Below are 20,000 nucleotides of genomic sequence, written 5' to 3'. Positions count from 1 at the left end.
TCACCTCTCTATATCCTCCTCACCTCTCTATGTCCTCCTCACCTCTCTATGTCCTCCTCACCTCTCTCTTCCCTCCTCACCTCTCTCTCCCCTCCTCACCTCTCTATATCCTCCTCACCTCTCCATGTCCTCCTCACCTCTCTATGTCCTCCTCACCTCTCTATATCCTCCTCATCTAGTCTCTTTCTCAACCTTCACCCACTTTTATGTTCCATTGTCTATTTATTTTTTCTTCTTCTCTAAATCTGTCTATCTGTTCATCTACTCTGCAATAGGGGAAGGCATAGTGAAGATAGCGAAGAAAGTATATCTTCAAAGATGGCATGCTCTGCAGGTTGGGTTTGAGATGAAAGAGGGACGCGATAAGCCTCTCTTTTCTCCCTCGGCCTCTTTCTCTCTATCTCTCTTCTGACTCCCACCTGCTTTCTCTTTCACTCTGCATCCATCGCTTTTGTCTCTCTCTGTACCTCCCTCTCTCCCTCTTTCTCTTTCATTATGCTTCTATCTCTTCAGCTTGTCCATACATCCTCCCTCTCTGTCCTCTCTCTCTGTCCTCCCTCTCTCACCTCCCTCTCTCTCTCTCTGTCTCTAAGTGATGAGGTATGATACATACACCGTGGGGGCTGTAAATGTTTACTTCTCTCCAATTAGAGACGTTTTGTACCGTTGTCCTGTTCTCTCCATCTCTCTTGTCTTATCTCTCCACATTCCCTCTCTCGCTCCGTCTCCACGGTCACGCTATGTTCTTGTTGTTGTTTTTAAAGAAAATAAATCTATATCATTCCCTCCTTTCGCCACACCTGGGTGGCTTCTCGGCCCAAGGGGTTGTGGGTAACATTTAAAGGGCTATGTATCATGTTATGTAATGTCATGTCAGTGGTAAAGGTCCTATGGTGTCACTTTCAATAGTGAAGGTCCTATGGTGGCCCACATGCACTTACCACAAATGAAACCTTTTCCTTAGTTTGCCCACTGTACACAGCTCTCCGTTCTTTATTGGTTCATTTTTATTTTGTTGTTTCCTTTATTATCATTTATTTGTTTATTTATTTATTATAGCTTTTCATTTTTTATGGTCACTGGCAGAGTATACATTATCCCAATTTGACCTTCAAGGCGCCTGCACTTTGGATAAACAGAAAGAGTTGTGCTGATTTGGTGGCACATTGAACCATGTGGCGCGCCGTACTTTAGACAGTCAGTGGAAAGTGCTAAAACAATGACTTGGCCTGTGAATTCTGCCATCTTTATGTTCACCATTGGAGGATGGGCTAAAAGTATACCATTCTATTGACTCCATTCCAGCCATTATTATGAGCAGCCCTCCCCTCACCAGCCTCCTCTGTTACTGAACAGTTGACTCCTGGGACCGGGGAAGTAACTTCCATGCATTTAAATACAGTTGTTCAAAGTGCATCTATCAGATTTATCAGGAGTGAGTGGACTTTTCCAGTTGATCTAGGTTACGTCCCAAACGGCACCCTATTCCCTGTATAGTGCACTACATTTGACCAGAGTTTGGGTCCTGGTCAAAAGCAGTGCACTAAATAGGGAATAGTGTATTGAAGCAAGGCTTCAGAAGTCATCTCTCCATTCGAGCCTCTCAACCCCTTCCTCAGTCCCTCTCTCTCCATCCCTCCCTCTGTCCTTCCCTTTCTCAACCCCTTCCTCAATCCCTCTCTCTCCATCCCTCCCTCTATCCTTCCCTTTCTCAACCCCTTCCTCAGTCCCTCTCTCTCCATCCCTCCCTCTGTCCTTCCCTTTCTCAACCCCTTCCTCAGTCCCTCTCTCTCCATCCCTCCCTCTATCCTTCCCTTTCTCAACCCCTTCCTCAATCCCTCTCTCTCCATCCCTCCCTCTATCCTTCCCTTTCTCAACCCCTTCCTCAATCCCTCTCTCTCCATCCCTCCCTCTGTCCTTCCCTTTCTCAACCCCTTCCTCAATCCCTCTCTCTCCATCCCTCCCTCTGTCCTTCCCTTTCTCAACCCCTTCCTCAATCCCTCTCTCTCCATCCCTCCCTCTATCCTTCCCTTTCTCAACCCCTTCCTCAATCCCTCTCTCTCCATCCCTCCCTCTATCCTTCCCTTTCTCAACCCCTTCCTCAGTCCCTCTCTCTCCATCCCTCCCTCTGTCCTTCCCTTTCTCAACCCCTTCCTCAATCCCTCTCTCTCCATCCCTCCCTCTGTCCTTCCCTTTCTCAACCCCTTCCTCAATCCCTCTCTCTCCATCCCTCCTTCTATCCTTCCCTTTCTCAACCCCTTCCTCCCTCCATTGTCACATGATCTGCTTTCAGAGCTCTTCAGAGGGGAGTTCACACACACACACACACGCACGCACGCACGCACGCATGCACGCACGCACACACACACACACACACACACACTACGAATACTACTACACCCCACCCCCTCGCCAGGTGTCCAGCGGGATAAGCCCCCCCCCCCTTTCCCCCTTTGTCGTCTTGTTGTCGCCAATCTAGCTGATTTCTCTCTCTTTTCATTCCTTCTCTTCTTCCCCTCTTATCCCGGCTTATCCTTCAGCGCCTCATTAGCTGCTCACCTCCTCTCTCTCTCTCTCTCTCTCGCTCTCTCTCTCTTCCCCTCTCTCTCTCTTCCTCTCTCTCTCTCTCTCTCTCTCTCTCTCTCTCTCTCTCTCACTCTCTTCCTCTCTCTCTCTTCTTCTCTCTCTCTTCATCTCTCTCTCTCTCTCACTCTCTTCCTCTCTCTCTCTCTCTTCCTGTCTTTTCTCTCTCAGGAGTTTGTCTCTGTCAGAGGCTTGTTGTTGGGGCTTTTGCTAGGACTCCTCGAAGTGTGTGTGTGTGTGTTTATGTATCTGATTGTGTATCTGTATCTATTTACAGGAGACTGAACACCCTCAACAAGTGTGCCCTGATGAGACTGGAGATCTCCCCACAGAGAAAGAGAGTAAGTTCATCCCTCCTCTTCCTCTTCCACTCTTTCACACCCAAAAATCCCCTAATTCTTCAGAACTTTTCCAACCCCAGTTGAGTTTTTCCTACCTGTCCTCCAACTCTGACCTCCTTATATAGCCTGGGGTGTGAAAGTCTCTCTCTCTCTTCTCTTCTAATGAAAAGGCACCTGTCTTTTTATCAAGCCCTTTATGAAGAGCCCAAGGCAAGGAAAGATAGCTTTTATGTCCAAATTAAGGGCTTGCTGTTCACGTGGCTGGCCCTTCTTCCTCAGCCCTGATCCTGAACACACGCACACACACGCACACACACACATACAGACATACACACACAAACATCACTTCCTCATATCATTGTCCATAAAATGGAATAGTATGTCGCTGCTTTCTCATTTCTCTCCCCCTGGTTTCATTGGTTAAATTAAAAACAAGCCAGCTATTGGCCATGATCCCCAGAACCTACCGCAAACTAATCCAAACTATCCCAAACTATCCCAAACTAAACCAAATTACCCCAAACTACCCCAAACTAATCCAAACTAAACCAAACTACCCCAAACTACCCCAAACTAACCCAAACTACCCAAAACTAAGCCAAACTAACCCAAACTAATCCAAACTAATCTAAACTCATTCCAACTACCCAAAACTAAACCAAACTAATTCAAACTACCCCAAACTCAACCAAACTAAACCAAACTAACCAAAACCACCACAAACTACCCCAAAATAACCAAAACCACCACAAACTACCCCAAACTAACCCAAACCACCACAAACTACCCCAAACTAACCCAAACCACCACAAACTACCCCAAACTACCCCAAACTAACCCAAACCACCACAAACTACCCCAAACTAACCCAAACTAACCAAAACCACCACAAACTAACCCAAACTAACCAAAACCACCACAAACTAACCCAAACTAACCCAAACCACCACAAACTACCCCAAACTAACCCAAACCACCACAAACTACCCCAAACTAACCCAAACCACCACAAACTAAACCAAACTAACCAAAACCACCACAAACTAACCCAAACTAACCCAAACCACCACAAACTAACCCAAACTAACCAAAACCACCACAAACTAAACCAAACTAACCAAAACCACCACAAACTAAACCAAACTAACCAAAACCACCACAAACTAACCCAAACTAACCCAAACCACCACAAACTAACCCAAACCACCACAAACTAAACCACCAGGACACTAAGAAGTTTTGTTGTTTGTCAAGATCTTCCTCCCATTAACCTCCATTCTGTAATTACCTAAAGTCTTAAACAAGCTAGTTCCTTGAGCCGTGTGTGTGTGTGTGTGTGTGTGTGTGTGTGTGTGTGTGTGTGTGTGTGTGTGTGTGTGTGTGTGTGTGAGTTGGTATCTCGCTGTGTCACCTTTCATCAAGGAGTCAACAGAGAAGGGCCAAAGGAGGTACTGGCTCTCTGTTCAGACTGACAGTTGTTAACCTCCCTAGTCAGCATAGAAACGCATAGACTTCCAGCCCTACTCTGTCTATAGAGGGCGGCAGGTATCCTAGTGGTTAAGTCTGAAAGGTTGCTGGGTCAAATCCCCGAGCTGACTAGGTGAAAAATCTGTCCATGTGCCCGTGAGCCAGACCCATAACCCTAATTGCTGCTGTACGTCTCTCTGGATAAGACCGTCTGCTAAAATGTAAGTGTTTACCTCTCCCTCTATTGAAATGTGTTTTCCTCACGTCTCTTCCCCGTAGTTGTTGAAATCAGAGACGCAGCGTTGTTTAGGACGTATCAAAACACCCACAGGAGTGGCTGAATGCAGGTGAAGATAAGACTGGCCATCTAGGTAGTTCTAGGTATTGACGTGGTTGCTATTGAGCTCCAAAGTCAAACTCCCCCACGATGGTCTTCACGACGCCAGTCAGTATATCAGACAGAAAGAGTTTCTGGCCGCCGCGATCAAAGCTGAAGTAAGAAAGGCCACTGTGTGTCGTGGTGAGTGGAGAGTGGGGTCATAAAATGAGGACCCGGGGTTTTATTTTATGGACTTTTGTCCCCATCGCTCTCAGCCACCGTGAAGGAGGCGCCTGTGAAGTCTGGAGACTCCCGCGCCCCTCCTCTGCCCCCCGGCTCCCGGGTCCCCTCGGCAGGCAGTTTCACTTTCCTGAATTAGGGGGACAGACTGGCCCTGTGGGGACGATAGGGTAGTTACACATCTGTGGGGGTGAGGGTGGGGGGGTTGCCCTAGCCTGGTCGGCTGGCGTGTGAACTTCTCGGATCGGGGTGGAATTTTCTGGACTCCCCTCGGGACGTATGTGTGTGTGTGTGTGTGTGTGTGTGTGTGTGTGTGTGTGTGTGTGTGTGTGTGTAAGAGAGAGAAAGATAGTGAGACTCTGTTGTCGTTTTCACGGTCAGGGATAAGTTCCAACACAATAACAACCATTAACCAGCTGTGTGTGAATCTTATCTCTGTGAAATGTTCCAGTGGTCTGGAGGGAGTTGAGGAATGTTCACAGATCTGCTGTCTGTGAATATCCCTGCTGCTCTCACACAAAGGCCATGTCCCAAACGGCACCCGTTTCCATATATAGTGCACTACTTTTGACCAGAGTTCTATGGGCCCTGGTCTCAAGCAGTGCACTCTGAGGGAATGGAAGGTCATCTGGACAGAATACAGGGCGGCTCGTTTGACTTCATGGCCATTCACCTTTTAGAAACAGATTTCATGTTAAAACCTTGTTCATGAAACAGAGAAAGAAAATCTTGAAAATATGACGTCTTTTTGATTCAACTGTAATTTCTTTGTGCATTTTTCTTCTCTTCTTATAGTGATAATGTGTCACCAGCGGGTCGACGTTTATTGTCAGGAATCTTAGAGGCAGAACTGAGAGATTTTCACTAGATGGGATATATTGCAAAAATTCATGTTTTCTTTTTTTGCTTTTCGGCTTAATTTAAGATTAGGGTTATCAGTGTGGTTAAGGTTAGGGTTAGGCATTAGGGTTATCAGTGTGGTTAAGGTTAGGGTTAGGCATTAGGGTTATCAGTGTGGTTAAGGTTAGGGTTAGGCATTAGGGTTATCAGTGTGGTTAAGGTTAGGGTTAGGCATTAGGGTTATCAGTGTGGTTAGGTTTAGGCATTAGGGTTATCAGTGTGGTTAGGGTTAGGCATTAGGGTTATCAGTGTGGTTAGGGTTAGGCATTAGGGTTATCAGTGTGGTTAAGGTTAGGGTTAGGCATTAGGGTTATCAGTGTGGTTAGGGTTAGGTTTAGGCATTAGGGTTATCAGTGTGGTTAGGGTTAGGCATTAGGGTTATCAGTGTGGTTAAGGTTAGGCATTAGGGTTATCAGTGTGGTTAAGGTTAAGGTTAGGGTTAGGCATTAGGGTTATCAGTGTGGTTAAGGTTAGGGTTAGGCATTAGGGTTATCAGTGTGGTTAGGGTTAGGCATTAGGGTTATCAGTGTGGTTAGGGTTAGGCATTAGGGTTATCAGTGTGGTTAAGGTTAGGGTTAGGCATTAGGGTTATCAGTGTGGTTAGGGTTAGGTTTAGGCATTAGGGTTATCAGTGTGGTTAGGGTTAGGCATTAGGGTTATCAGTGTGGTTAGGGTTAGGCATTAGGGTTATCAGTGTGGTTAAGGTTAAGGTTAGGGTTAGGCATTAGGGTTATCAGTGTGGTTAAGGTTAGGGTTAGGCATTAGGGTTATCAGTGTGGTTAAGGTTAAGGTTAGGGTTAGGCATTAGGGTTATCAGTGTGGTTAGGGTTAGGCATTAGGGTTATCAGTGTGGTTAAGGTTAGGGTTAGGCATTAGGGTTATCAGTGTGGTTAAGGTTAGGGTTAGGCATTAGGGTTATCAGTGTGGTTAAGGTTAGGGTTAAGTTTAGGTTTGAGATTTTGTTACTTTGTGGCCGTGCCAGCTATTGACCACTCTGCAGAGCTGCCTCCAGAACAAGATTCATGACGAAAAACGCTAACCTGCCCCCTCTGTCTGCTCTCTCTCTACTCCAGAGTGAGGATTCAGATGAGGAAGAGCCATGCGCCATCAGTGGCCTTTGGACCTTCCAGCGGGACAGCAAGCGCTGGTCTCGCCTGGAGGAGCTGGATGTCTTCTTCCTCCCGGGTGGAAACCAACCGCCCTTCCCCCAGGTCCAGAGACCCTCGGCCAGTCAGGGGCAGCTCCGCGAGGGCCTGAGCTCAGAGAGTGTGCTGACGGATCTCAGCGAGCAGCCCGAGGTGGCCTCGCTTCACAGCAGCGGGAGTGTGGGAGAGGGAGGGATAGTCGATGGTGCCACATCTAGCGATGCCACCCCAGCGGCGGGCGCCACCCGCGCCAACTCGATGGCCAGCATGTGCTCCTCCTCGGGCACGGGCGGATCGTGTGGCGCCACCGAGGACTCGCTGTCTGACGGCCATCCGCACTCACCATTGGAGACGACCCAAGGTCACTTCTCCTTCGACGACAAGCCCAGTGGAATTGTGGGAACAGGAGGGATAGAAGGAGGAGGGAGCGAGACTAGAGGAGGGAAGAGCACGCGCTCACGGGCCAAGAGTTTCCTCAAGCGCATGGAGAGCATCAGACTGAGGAGCGCCACTTCCAATAGCAAGAAGAAGAACGGAGGCGGGGGAAGACCTTCCAAACTGGAGATCAGCGGGCCGGTCATCAAAGAAGGACTAGACGACGACAAGCTACAGCGCCTCAATTGCGTTGACATCTCCACCCTCAACCCGACCCAAACCATGACCCTGAACCGTAACAGGAGTGTATCCTACTCCACGCAGACCAGCAGTGGCAGCATGGGGAGCTCCGGAAGCACGGGCAGTAGCCAATCAGAAGCAAGCAGCGGAAGCACCGTTAGCACCCCGAGCCCGGTGACACGAACCCGAAGCCACAGCACCGCGGTGGGAGCCAGTAAGAGAGGTGGGATGTACCTGGAAGGTTTTGACCCGTTAAGCGTGTTCCTACAGCCGCCTGGAGAACAACAACCCCCAGGTTCAACCCAGCCCAAAACCAGACAGAAACCACCTCAGCAACAGCCTAGTAACCGGATAGTGGCTGAGCAAAACCAAAGCAAGCGTGGTCGCCTCAACGGAGAGAGGGAGGAGGAAGAGGAGGAAGAAGGCGTGATTTTCTTCTACCTTCCCGAAGGACACAAACCGGGCACATTCCCCAAAGCTCTCGGCGACGGCAAACAACCACCGCAAAGTGGAAATGCCGATCCGCGCTATCTCGGTAGTCGATGCCAAACGCGTTGTGGCTCCACCGGCTCAGCGGACAGCCGCCTGAGTTTCTACGACAACGTGCCCAACGTGGCCTATCAAGGCGAGGAAGACGATGAAGACAATGAAGGGGAGGGGCCAAAGTTGGAGGATGTGCTGGAATGTGTCAACGGCCTGCAGCGATTCGTCAACGCCTGGACGGACAGGGTGGCAGCCGGAGAAGAGGATGACGAAGAGGAAGAAGAAGAGGGGGATTCGGATTCGGCATTGGATTCAGCGTCTCCTTGTCCGTCCTCACCTTTGCAGAACCGGCTGGAGGAGACGGACAACGGGAGCGACCAGGACAGCACGGGCAACCCTCTGGGAGAAGCAGAGAGGGAAGAAGGAGAGGGGGATGAAGGAGAAGGGGAAGAAGCCATGAGGGAGAGGAGGGACTCTGGAGTGGGAGCCTCTCTCACCAGATCTAACAGGTCAGTAATTAATTAATTAATCACCTCTCTGTTAATCAATCTATAGATATCACCAATATTGTTATTGTCCCCATTTGAGAAAATGTCCTGTGTGTTAAGATGAAGGACTGGCGAGCTCAATTCAACATTCTTAAGTGTTTTGGATGAAGGGTTGAGAGAGAGAAAGGGTGAGAGAGAGGGTGAGAAGGAGGGTGTGAGAGAGAGTGGTGGAATGGAGGTGCACAAACAAACATAGAAAGAGGGATAAAGAAGGATGTACAGAAATAAAGAGAAATAGAGAGATGGGTAGAGGTACAGAAAGAGAGAGATGGGTAGAGGTACAGAAAGAGAGAGATGGGTAGAGGTACAGAAATAGAAAGAGAGAGATGGGTAGAGGTACAGAAAGAGAGAGATGGGTAGAGGTACAGAAAGAGAGAGATGGGTAGATGTACAGAAAGAGAGAGATGGGTAGAGGTACAGAAATAGAAAGAGAGAGATGGGTAGAGGTACAGAAAGAGAGAGATGGGTAGAGGTACAGAAATAGAAAGAGAGAGATGGGTAGAGGTACAGAAATAGAACGAGAGAGATGGGTAGAGGTACAGAAATAGAAAGAGAGATATGGGTAGAGGTACAGAAAGAGAAAGAGAGAGATGGGTAGAGGTACAGAAAGAGAAAGGGAGATATGGGTTGGGGTACAGAAAGAGATATGGGTAGAGGTACAGAAAGAGAAAGAGAGATATGGGTAGAGGTACAGAAAGAGAAAGAGAGAGATGGGTAGAGGTACAGAAAGAGAAAGAGAAAGATGGGTAGAGGTACAGAAAGAGAAAGGGAGATATGGGTTGGGGTACAGAAAGAGATATGGGTAGAGGTACAGAAAGAGAAAGAGAGATATGGGTAGAGGTACAGAAAGAGAAAGAGAGAGATGGGTAGAGGTACAGAAAGAGAAAGAGAGAGATGGGTAGAGGTACAGAAAGAGAAAGGGAGATATGGGTTGGGGTACAGAAAGAGAAAGAGAGAGATGGGTAGAGGTACAGAAAGAGAAAGAGAGAGATGGGTTGGGGTACAGAAAGAGAGATATGGGTAGAGGTACAGAAAGAGAAAGAGATATGGGTAGAGGTACAGAAAGAGAAAGAGAGAGATGGGTAGAGGTACAGAAAGAGAGAGATGGGTAGAGGTACATAAAGAGAGAGATGGGTAGAGGTACAGAAAGAGAAAGAGAGATGGGTAGAGGTACAGAAAGAGATAGAGATATGGGTAGAGGTACAGAAAGAGAGAGATGGGTAGAGGTACAGAAAGAGAAAGAGAGAGATGGGTAGAGGTACAGAAAGAGAAAGAGAGAGATGGGTAGAGGTACATAAAGAGAAAGAGAGATATGGGTAGAGGTACATAAAGAGAGATATGGGTAGAGGTACAGAAAGAGAAAGAGAGAGATGGGTAAAGGTACAGAAAGAGAAAGAAAGAGATGGGTTGGGGTACAGAAAGAGAAAGAGAGAGATGGGTTGGGGTACAGAAAGAGAGATATGGGTAGAGGTACAGAAAGAGAGATATGGGTAGAGGTACAGAAAGAGAAAGAGAGATGGGTAGAGGTACAGAAAGAGAGAGATGGGTAGAGGTACATAAAGAGAGAGATGGGTAGAGGTACAGAAAGAGAAAGAGAGAGATGGGTAGAGGTACAGAAAGAGAAAGAGAGAGATGGGTAGATGTATAGAAAGAGAGAGATGGGTAGAGGTACAGAAAGAGAGAGATGGGTAGAGGTACAGAAAGAGAAAGAGAGATATGGGTAGAGGTACAGAAAGAGAAAGAGAGAGATGGGTAGAGGTACAGAAAGAGAAAGAGAGAGATGGGTAGAGGTACAGAAAGAGAAGGAGAGAGATGGGTAGAGGTACAGAAAGAGAAAGAGAGAGATGGGTAGAGGTACAGAAAGAGAGAGATGGGTAGAGGTACAGAAAGAGAGAGATGGGTAGAGGTACAGAAAGAGAGAGATGGGTAGAGGTACAGAAAGAGAGAGATGGGTAGAGGTACAGAAAGAGAAAGAGAGATATGGGTAGAGGTACAGAAAGAGAAAGAGAGAGATGGGTAGAGGTACAGAAAGAGAAAGAGAGAGATGGGTAGAGGTACAGAAAGAGAAGGAGAGAGATGGGTAGAGGTACAGAAAGAGAAAGAGAGAGATGGGTAGAGGTACAGAAAGAGAAAGAGAGAGATGGGTTGGGGTACAGAAAGAGAAAGAGAGAGATGGGTAGAGGTACAGAAAGAGAAAGAGATATGGGTAGAGGTACAGAAAGAGAAAGAGAGATGGGTAGAGGTACAGAAAGAGAGAGATGGGTAGAGGTACATAAAGAGAGAGATGGGTAGAGGTACAGAAAGAGAAAGAGAGAGATGGGTAGAGGTACAGAAATAGAGATATGGGTTGGGGTACAGAAAGAGAAAGAGAGAGATGGGTAGAGGTACATAAAGAGAGAGATGGGTAGAGGTACAGAAAGAGAAAGAGAGAGATGGGTAGAGGTACAGAAAGAGAAAGAGAGATATGGGTAGAGGTACAGAAATAGAAAGAGAGATATGGGTAGAGGTACAGAAAGAGATAGAGATATGGGTAGAGGTACTGAAAGAGAGAGATGGGTAGAGGTACAGAAATAGAAAGAGAGAGATGGGTAGAGGTACAGAAAGAGAAAGAGAGAGATGGGTAGAGGTACATAAAGAGAAAGAGAGATATGGGTAGAGGTACATAAAGAGAGATATGGGTAGAGGTACAGAAAGAGAAGGAGAGAGATGGGTAGAGGTACAGAAAGAGAAAGAGAGAGATGGGTAGAGGTACAGAAAGAGAGATATGGGTAGAGGTACAGAAAGAGAAAGAGAGAGATGGGTAGAGGTACAGAAAGAGAAAGAGAGAGATGGGTAGAGGTACAGAAAGAGAAAGAGAGAGATGGATAGAGGTACAGAAAGAGAAAGAGAGAGATGGGTAGAGGTACAGAAAGAGAAAGGGAGATATGGGTTGGGGTACAGAAAGAGAAAGAGAGAGATGGGTAGAGGTACAGAAAGAGAAAGAGATATGGGTAGAGGTACAGAAAGAGAAAGAGAGATGGGTAGAGGTACAGAAAGAGAGAGATGGGTAGAGGTACATAAAGAGAGAGATGGGTAGAGGTACAGAAAGAGAAAGAGAGAGATGGGTAGAGGTACAGAAATAGAGATATGGGTTGGGGTACAGAAAGAGAAAGAGAGAGATGGGTAGAGGTACATAAAGAGAGAGATGGGTAGAGGTACAGAAAGAGAAAGAGAGAGATGTGTAGAGGTACAGAAAGAGAAAGAGAGATATGGGTAGAGGTACAGAAATAGAAAGAGAGATATGGGTAGAGGTACAGAAAGAGATAGAGATATGGGTAGAGGTACTGAAAGAGAGAGATGGGTAGAGGTACAGAAATAGAAAGAGAGAGATGGGTAGAGGTACAGAAAGAGAAAGAGAGAGATGGGTAGAGGTACATAAAGAGAAAGAGAGATATGGGTAGAGGTACATAAAGAGAGATATGGGTAGAGGTACAGAAAGAGAAGGAGAGAGATGGGTAGAGGTACAGAAAGAGAAAGAGAGAGATGGGTAGAGGTACAGAAAGAGAGATATGGGTAGAGGTACAGAAAGAGAAAGAGAGAGATGGGTAGAGGTACAGAAAGAGAAAGAGAGAGATGGGTAGAGGTACAGAAAGAGAAAGAGAGAGATGGATAGAGGTACAGAAAGAGAAAGAGAGAGATGGGTAGAGGTACAGAAAGAGAAAGGGAGATATGGGTTGGGGTACAGAAAGAGATATGGGTAGAGGTACAGAAAGAGATATGGGTAGAGGTACAGAAAGAGAAAGAGAGAGATGGGTTGGGGTACAGAAAGAGAAAGAGAGAGATGGGTAAAGGTACAGAAAGAGAAATAAATATGGGTAGAGGTACATACAGAGACAGAAATAAAGTCAGATGGAGGGAGAAACACACAGACAGAGTGGACAAGTTGAGACGACTCTCCCAGCCCTGACCCTTACGTAACCGGCTGTCACGGCGATGAGGTGCAGTGAATAGCTCGGATCTCGGGAATGCCGATCCGTCTCCGCGACGATGCAGCCATTCCCTCAGGAATCCACAGGCAGAATTCCAGAAGGTTTCCGACGCTCCCATAGCCGCTGACAGCCAGGCGAGACCAGTGCTTCCCAACTCCAGTCCCTGAGTTCCCCCATAAGCACCTGGTTTTGTTGTAGCCTCGGACAAACCTGGTTCAACTCATTGTGGGCCTGATGATTAGTTGACGAGTTGAATCAGGTGTGTTTGTCCAGGGCCACAATAAAAATGTGTACTTCTACTGGAGGAACGAAGTTGGGATCCTCTGGGCTCGATCAATCCCTGTTATCCCAGTGAGCATCTCTTAACACAGGGGTCATAGGACTCATCTGGATGGATGTCCTGCTAGTTACCTTGTCAGAGGAGAGGGCTTTATGACCTCTGGTCAAGTTCTGAAAATGATGAAGACGTATCTTCTCCTATATGTCTCTGTGTGTGAACACTTGTGTGTTTTGTTTATTTTTCCCTAATATACGTTAACCTATATATTTTGACTTGTATATTTTACACACATATTTGATATATATTTATAGGAAATTCTTTGCAAACATTTGTGCTTTTGTATTTTGAAGTTTGATTGTGCTTCTGATAGCCTGATAGTATTTCTCTGTTTGCTGTGCAATATATTAGGTTAACACATATATTTGTCTCTACCCAAGGCCTCAGAAACTGCGCTGGCCCAGTTTCCAGGCCTCCCACCGGCCCAGTCACTCCTGGGCCCAGCGGCAGATGGGCTGCCAGTCAGTACTGCAGATGAACCTGCTCCAGAAGCTCTGCCTGCTCCAGCTTACAGCCCTCCTGGAGAAACACACCCCCACCAACAAACACGGCTTCAGCTGGTGAGTCGTCGGCGGCGGCCATTTTGATTAGTTAAGGTTCATAAGACTTGGAGTTTGTGGCAAACACATTGGAATTTTATCTCACACGAGGTCTCACACGAAAACAGCTGAAAATGCAGGCCCCAAAAATGATATCGAGTGTATGTATAAAAACCCTTGTTAGCCTATAGCCTAGCATGCTGCTCCGATAGCGCTAGTTGACGCCTAGGCCTACAAACAAATAGACAACCACAACAATCATAGGCTCAATTTTTCCTCTAGTTGGAATTCCTCCCACTCTTCTCCCAGAGATAGCAGCCTGTTGGGTCTGAACGTAAGGGGGGTTTCAACATTCTTTTCCCAGGCTAGCTAATTGCTGGTGCACTGGTATACGTTGTCATCTTTTGACGGGGGCAATCACAGAGTTCACACGCACAGGCTGTTAAAATGAAGACCTGGAGGCCGAGTCTGTAGGCCCAGTCCTCGACAATTACCGAAATGACCGAACACCCCCCCCTCTCCATCATGCAATTATAGATTATGGCCACTGGTTCGAGATTGTCCAATGTCACTCAGTATCCCCTTTGGTGTCTCGTCCTTCTGGGGATGTCTGTGAGGACTGTTGAGACTGCAGACCAGGGGATGTATTCCTCTATCAATTATCTTACATGGAATTCTCTCTCTTTTCTCTCTGTCAATCTCCCTTTTCTATTTCTCTTTCCCTCCCTTCCTTCCCTCACCGCAACTCTCTCTTTCTCTGTCTCTCTGTCTCTCTGTCTCTCTGTCTCTCTGTCTGTCTGTCTGTCTGTCTGTCTGTCTGTCTGTCTGTCTCTCTGTCTCTCTGTCTCTCTGTCTGTCTGTCAATCTCCCTTTTCTATTTCTCTTTCCCTCCCTTCCTTCCCTCACCGCAACTCTCTCTTTCTCTGTCTCTCTCTTTCTCTGTCTCTCTGTCTCTCTGTCTCTCTGTCTGTCTGTCTGTCTGTCTCTCTGTCTCTCTGTCTGTCTGTCTGTCTGTCTGTCTGTCTGTCTGTCTGTCTCTCTCTCTCTCTCTCTCTCTCTCTCTCCACCTCTCCCTCCCTACATCTTCTTATCTAACCTAGCTTCATGATCTGGACAAAGCAAATAGCTCGAGCCTCACCTCAAATCTCTGTATAGTGCTGTGCTTGTCTTCACCCCACCCAGCTTCAATGAGTCAGAGAGGTTCCACGCCTTCTCCAGGGTGGCAGGGGCAGAGAAAGGGTTATGACAGGCTTACGACAGGGTTATGGCAGGCTTATGTCAGGACTTTTAATCACTGAGACCATTTGATTTTTGAGCTGGAGGCTTGGCTGCACATACCCAGAATTCCCTTCTGGGATCGTAGCATGTTCCCTTCTCATTTACCAAGCTGTGGTCATTCTTCTGAGAAGCGAGTAGCACACACACACACTTAAAAGCACACGATACATACACACCCATAAACATGTGTGCTCTTGTAAAAACCATTATACCATCCCGGAGAGCGGTAGAACACCTGACATTCAGACACACACACACACACACACACACACACACACACACACACACACACACACACACACACACACACACACACACACACACACACACACACACACACTGTGACATGGTCAGTGTTAGGGGCTTGAGGCACAAACACACACACACACACACACACACACACACACACACACACACACACACAGTGACATGGTCAGTGTTAGGGGCTTGAGGCACAAACACACACACACACACACACACACTGTGACATGGTCAGTGTTAGGGGCCTGAGGCACAAACACAAAGTGCGGATGCGGATGTTTACACCTACACCATTACGAACCCCCCCCCCCCTTACCCTCTCCTCCCTTCTCCCCCTCCCTCCCGGTTTCTATTGTCTTTGTGTTTATCCTCCCTGTCATAAACTGGGAGAAAGCTAGGCTTCTGCAGAACCCACACAAACCCCCACCTTAGCTAGGTGGTAGCGTGACATGTGCTAATGCTAATGTTAGCGTTGGTGATTCAGCGTAGCAGTAAACTACTGCTCTTTCTATTTGTTTAGTGTTCAACCTTTATTCATTAGGTTTGTCAGTTGGGAACCAATTCTCATTAACAATATCCTGTGGCCTTGTAGGTGCAGGTCTGAAGGACCCTGTACTGTCAAATCCTGTCTGATTAAACAGTACAGGCATCTCTAGCTCCAGTCCTGGAGAGCTGTTGTTCCTGCCTCCACAACGCTGCAGGTGTATTACTGTTGGGCTGGAATGAAACCCTGCACACACGGCAGGTGTATTATTGTTGGGCTGGAATGAAACCCTGCACATGCGGCAGGTGTATTACTGTTGGGCTGGAATGAAACCCTGCACACACGGCAGGTGTATTATTGTTGGGTTGGAATGAAACCCTGCACATGCGGCAGGTGTATTATTGTTGGGCTGGAATGAGACCCTCCACAACGCTGCAGGTGTATTACTGTTGGGTTGGAATGAAACCCTCCACAACGCTGCAGGTGTATTACTGTTGGGTTGGAATGAAACCCTCCACAACGCTGCAGGTGTATTACTGTTGGGTTGGAATGAAACCCTGCACACACGGCAGGCATATTATTGTTGGGTTGGAATGAAACCCTGCACACACACACATACATCGAGTAGCCGTCCGTCCAGGACCAGAGTAGCAGAAGCGGTTGGATTGAGTGTTGTAGTTTGCTGTGTGTGGTAGTCATCATGTTGGCTGCTTTCTGTAGTGGACATTTACAATGTTACCGCTGCTTTGATAGTACAGTGACAGAGGACAGGGACAGAGGTCAAAGTCCAACACCTACTTTACTCCTGTTGCAAAACCATGTGTGTGTGTGTGTGAGTACACTTGTTTGTGTGAGCGTGCGTACGTGTGTCTGTTCTGTGTGCGTGTGTGTATATGTTCTGTGTGTGTGTGTGTGTTATTGGCTATTTTAACCTGTTATATTATTTTAACCTATGTGTGTGTGTTGTGTGTGGGTTGCAGGGCTGTGCCGAAGTTTATGAAGCGGATCAAGGTGCGGGACTACAAAGACCGGAATGTGTTTGGCGTGCCTCTGCTGCTGAACGTCCAGCGTACGGGTCAGCCCCTGCCCCAGAGCATTCAACAGGCCATGCGCTATCTACGCAGCCAATGTCTAGACCAGGTACAGTCTGTCTACCTGTCTGTCTGTCTGTCTGTCTAACCTGTCTGTCTGTCTAACTGTCTGTCTGTCTGTCTGTCTGTCTGTCTGTCTGTGTCTGTCTGTCTGTCTGTCTGCCTGCCTGTCTGTCTGTCTGTCTGTCTGTCTGTCTGTCTGTCTGTCTGTCCTGTCTGTCTGTCCTGCCTGTCTGTCTGTCTGTCTGTCTGTCTGTCTGTCTGTCTGTCTGTCTGTCTGTCTCCCCAAGCCCCATTACACAACAAACACACAGACACCCCCCCCCCCCCCCCCCCCCCCCCTCTATCTCTTCATTTAGTCTCCTGGTTGCATAGTTGTATATCTCCCTGGAAGAATCAGTCTTTTTGTCAGAGTTGGAATTTGGGAAAAATGGGCAGTTAAATATTCACAGTGTGTTACACACACACTCTCTCTCTGTGTCAGTTTTGAGGCCTCACATACTGTGTTTGGGAGACAAGAAGGTCCTGAAACACACACACACACACGGGGAGGCCCTGAAACACACACACAGGGAGGCCCTGAAACACACACACACAGGGAGGCCTGGGGAGAGTCAAACGTTTCCAGCTGTTTAGTCACCTTTGTCAGTCTGTTTAAGAAAGAGAGAGACAGAGCCAAGGGATTGCTATGGCGACAGAGAGTGCGACAGAGAGAGGGAGGGATGGAGGAATTGAAGAGAGAATGAGGGATGGCATGCTCTCCTAAACTGGACAACAGGCCTCTGTTTGAAATGGTGAAAGCTCACGGAAAGTATTTCTTCTCCTCAAGCCAGAGCTCTTTTTCCTCCCAGATGGCAGCCATTTTGTAAAACCATTAACTTAAAAAGAACATTGATTAAGTCCAACAGAAAGAACCCTCTCCTCAAGAATTCTAATGGATTTCATGGGTTGTGTCTCAAACCAAATGGCACCCTATTCCCTTTCTAGTCCACTACTTCTGACCAGGGCCTATAGGGAATCAGGTGCCATTTGGGACGTGCATCGTCTTAAAAATACACTGAATACCATTGTGATGTAACCACCGAGCTACACACTGACAATGGGCCCCTTGTTCAATCAAAATAGCAAACGATGAGAATGTGGGTTTGAATTGATAACTCATGAGATCTTGATCCAGGTAATAAAAAATGACATCAACAATCTCTCTTTCCCCCTTTTCTCTCCCCCCCTCTCTGTCTCCCCCTCTCCTCCCCCTCTCCTGTCCCCCTCTCTGTCTCTATCTCTCTCTCTCCCTCCCCCTCTCTGTCTCTCTCTCTTTACCCTTTCAGGTGGGTCTCTTCAGGAAGTCGGGGGTTAAATCACGTATTCAGGCGCTCCGTCAGATGAACGAAACGTGCGGTGCCGATGGAGGCGGAGTCAGTTACGAGGGCCAATCAGCTTACGATGTGGCCGACATGCTGAAGCAGTATTTCCGGGACCTTCCAGAGCCGCTACTCACCAGCAAACTGTCTGAGACCTTCCTGCAGATCTACCAATGTAAGAACAGAGAGAGAGACACACACACACATACACACACGTAGACCTATATAATGCACACACACAAACCCCCCCACACACACACACACACACGTAGACCTATATAATGCACACACACAAACCCCCCCACACACACACACACACACGTAGACCTATATAATGCACACACACAAACCCCCCCCCCCCCCACACACACACACACAAACTTAACATTGACAGGTATTAACACCCATAATATATACACACATTCATCTAATATAATGTGGAAATGGAAGGGGAACACACACAGCCTCACAAAAAGCTGTAGATGCATGTCTGTCAGCCCGGGAGGGAGGGAGGGAGGGAGGGAGGGAGGGAGAGAGAGAGAGAGAGAGAGAGAGAGAGAGAGAGAGAGAGAGAGAGAGAGAGAGAGAGAGAGAGAGAGAGAGAGAGAGAGAGAGAGTGAGAGAGAGAGAGAGAGAGAGAGAGAGAGAGAGAGAGAGAGAGAGAGAGAGAGAGAGAGAGAGAGAGAGAGAGAGAGAGAGAGAGAGAGAGAGAGAGAGAGAGAGATTGTGGAAAGAGAACAAACAGGAAATATCAGATGCTGTGGTGGTACACTCTCTCTCTCCTCTGCCACAGCGCTCCATGACTCACTAGAACATTTGTGTTTTTTTTAGCTAGTTAAAGTTAATTATTGAATATAAATCAATATCATTGACAGTCTGCTGGCATTAAAACTGTACAATGTAATTACAGTAAAACAATGTCAAATGCCCTCTTGGAATCCACCAATCAAGTTTATTAGTTCATTAAAACAAAATATCATTTACTGGTACAATATAGTCATCATACAGCACTACAATAAGAAAAGCAGAAATACAGGAAGTAGCTGGCAACCAGCTGTCTGGAATTCATGATAAACCTTGTATGTGAGGCCATTTTCCATCTGGTCAAAATTCAACAAAATAATGTTTTTAAATTGAGCTGAATTGAACTTAATTGAACTGAACCAAACTGAACCAAACTGAATTGAACTGAAGAGAACTGAGTTGAACTGAATGTGATTCCCTCAGACATGCCCAAGGAACTGCGTCTTCAGGCTACGCGAGCGGCCGTGCTGCTGCTGCCAGACGAGAGCCGCGAGGCGCTGCAGACCCTCCTGTGCCTGCTGAGTGACGTCACCGCCGCCGTGGCAGAGAACCAGATGACCTGCGCCAACCTGGCCGTCTGCCTGGCGCCTTCGCTCTTCCACCTTAACACGCTGAGACGCAAGGAGAGCTCTTCGCCACGGTGGGCAGGGTTGGGGTGTTGTGGGGAACTAGGAGAGGGTGTATGTGTGTGTGTGTGCGCATGTGCCACGCGTGTATCTACTTGTGCGTGCCTGTGTTGTGCACCTTTACCAAGCCTATCTGCTTTCTGTCTCTGTGTGTGTGTGTGTGTGTGTGTGTGTGTGTGTGTGTGTGTGTGTGTGTGTGTGTGTGTGTGTGTGTGTGTGTGTGTGTGTGTGTGTGTGTGTATGTGAGAGAGAGAGAGAGAGAGAGAGAGAGAGAGAGAGAGCGTGAGAGAGTATGAAAGAGTGTGTGTGTGTGTGTGTGTGTGTGTGTGTGTGTGTGTGAGAGAGAGAGAGCGTGTATGTGTGAGTGTGTGTGTGTGTGTGTGTGTGTGTGTGTGTGTGTGAGAGAGAGAGAGAGAGAGAGAGAAAGATAGAGAGAGCGTGAGAGAGTATGAAAGAGTGTGAGTGTGTGTGAGTGACCAACCCTATCTCCTTTTTTTGTCTTGACTCAGTATATATGACCATGTATTGTAATACGCTGCCCAGCCTCACACCAACATGAGAGGAGGAGAGGCTGACAAACTCTAGCTATAGAGCAGGATGTTACTGTATG

At 47.4% G+C, this 20,000-nt stretch overlaps 1 protein-coding gene across 1 annotated transcript in view; it reads left to right on the top strand.

Annotated features, from left to right (window-relative positions):
* LOC139402861 (rho GTPase-activating protein 7-like) overlaps window positions 1-20,000 on the top strand; it is a 43,403-nt gene that overhangs the window by 15,489 nt on the left and 7,914 nt on the right. The window contains exons 4-9 of the mRNA XM_071146756.1: window positions 2,861-2,924; window positions 6,924-8,602; window positions 13,327-13,506; window positions 16,489-16,648; window positions 17,928-18,135; window positions 19,188-19,404. Of these exons, the coding sequence (XP_071002857.1) occupies window positions 2,861-2,924; window positions 6,924-8,602; window positions 13,327-13,506; window positions 16,489-16,648; window positions 17,928-18,135; window positions 19,188-19,404 (2,508 nt within the window). The remainder of the gene's footprint in view (window positions 1-2,860; window positions 2,925-6,923; window positions 8,603-13,326; window positions 13,507-16,488; window positions 16,649-17,927; window positions 18,136-19,187; window positions 19,405-20,000) is intronic.

Source organism: Oncorhynchus clarkii, unplaced genomic scaffold (assembly GCF_045791955.1).
Source record: "Oncorhynchus clarkii lewisi isolate Uvic-CL-2024 unplaced genomic scaffold, UVic_Ocla_1.0 unplaced_contig_2102_pilon_pilon, whole genome shotgun sequence".
In the NCBI taxonomy this organism is placed as follows: domain Eukaryota; kingdom Metazoa; phylum Chordata; class Actinopteri; order Salmoniformes; family Salmonidae; genus Oncorhynchus; species Oncorhynchus clarkii.
Note: the sequence above shows the minus strand (reverse complement) of the source record. Positions and strands in the feature narration are given on the sequence as shown.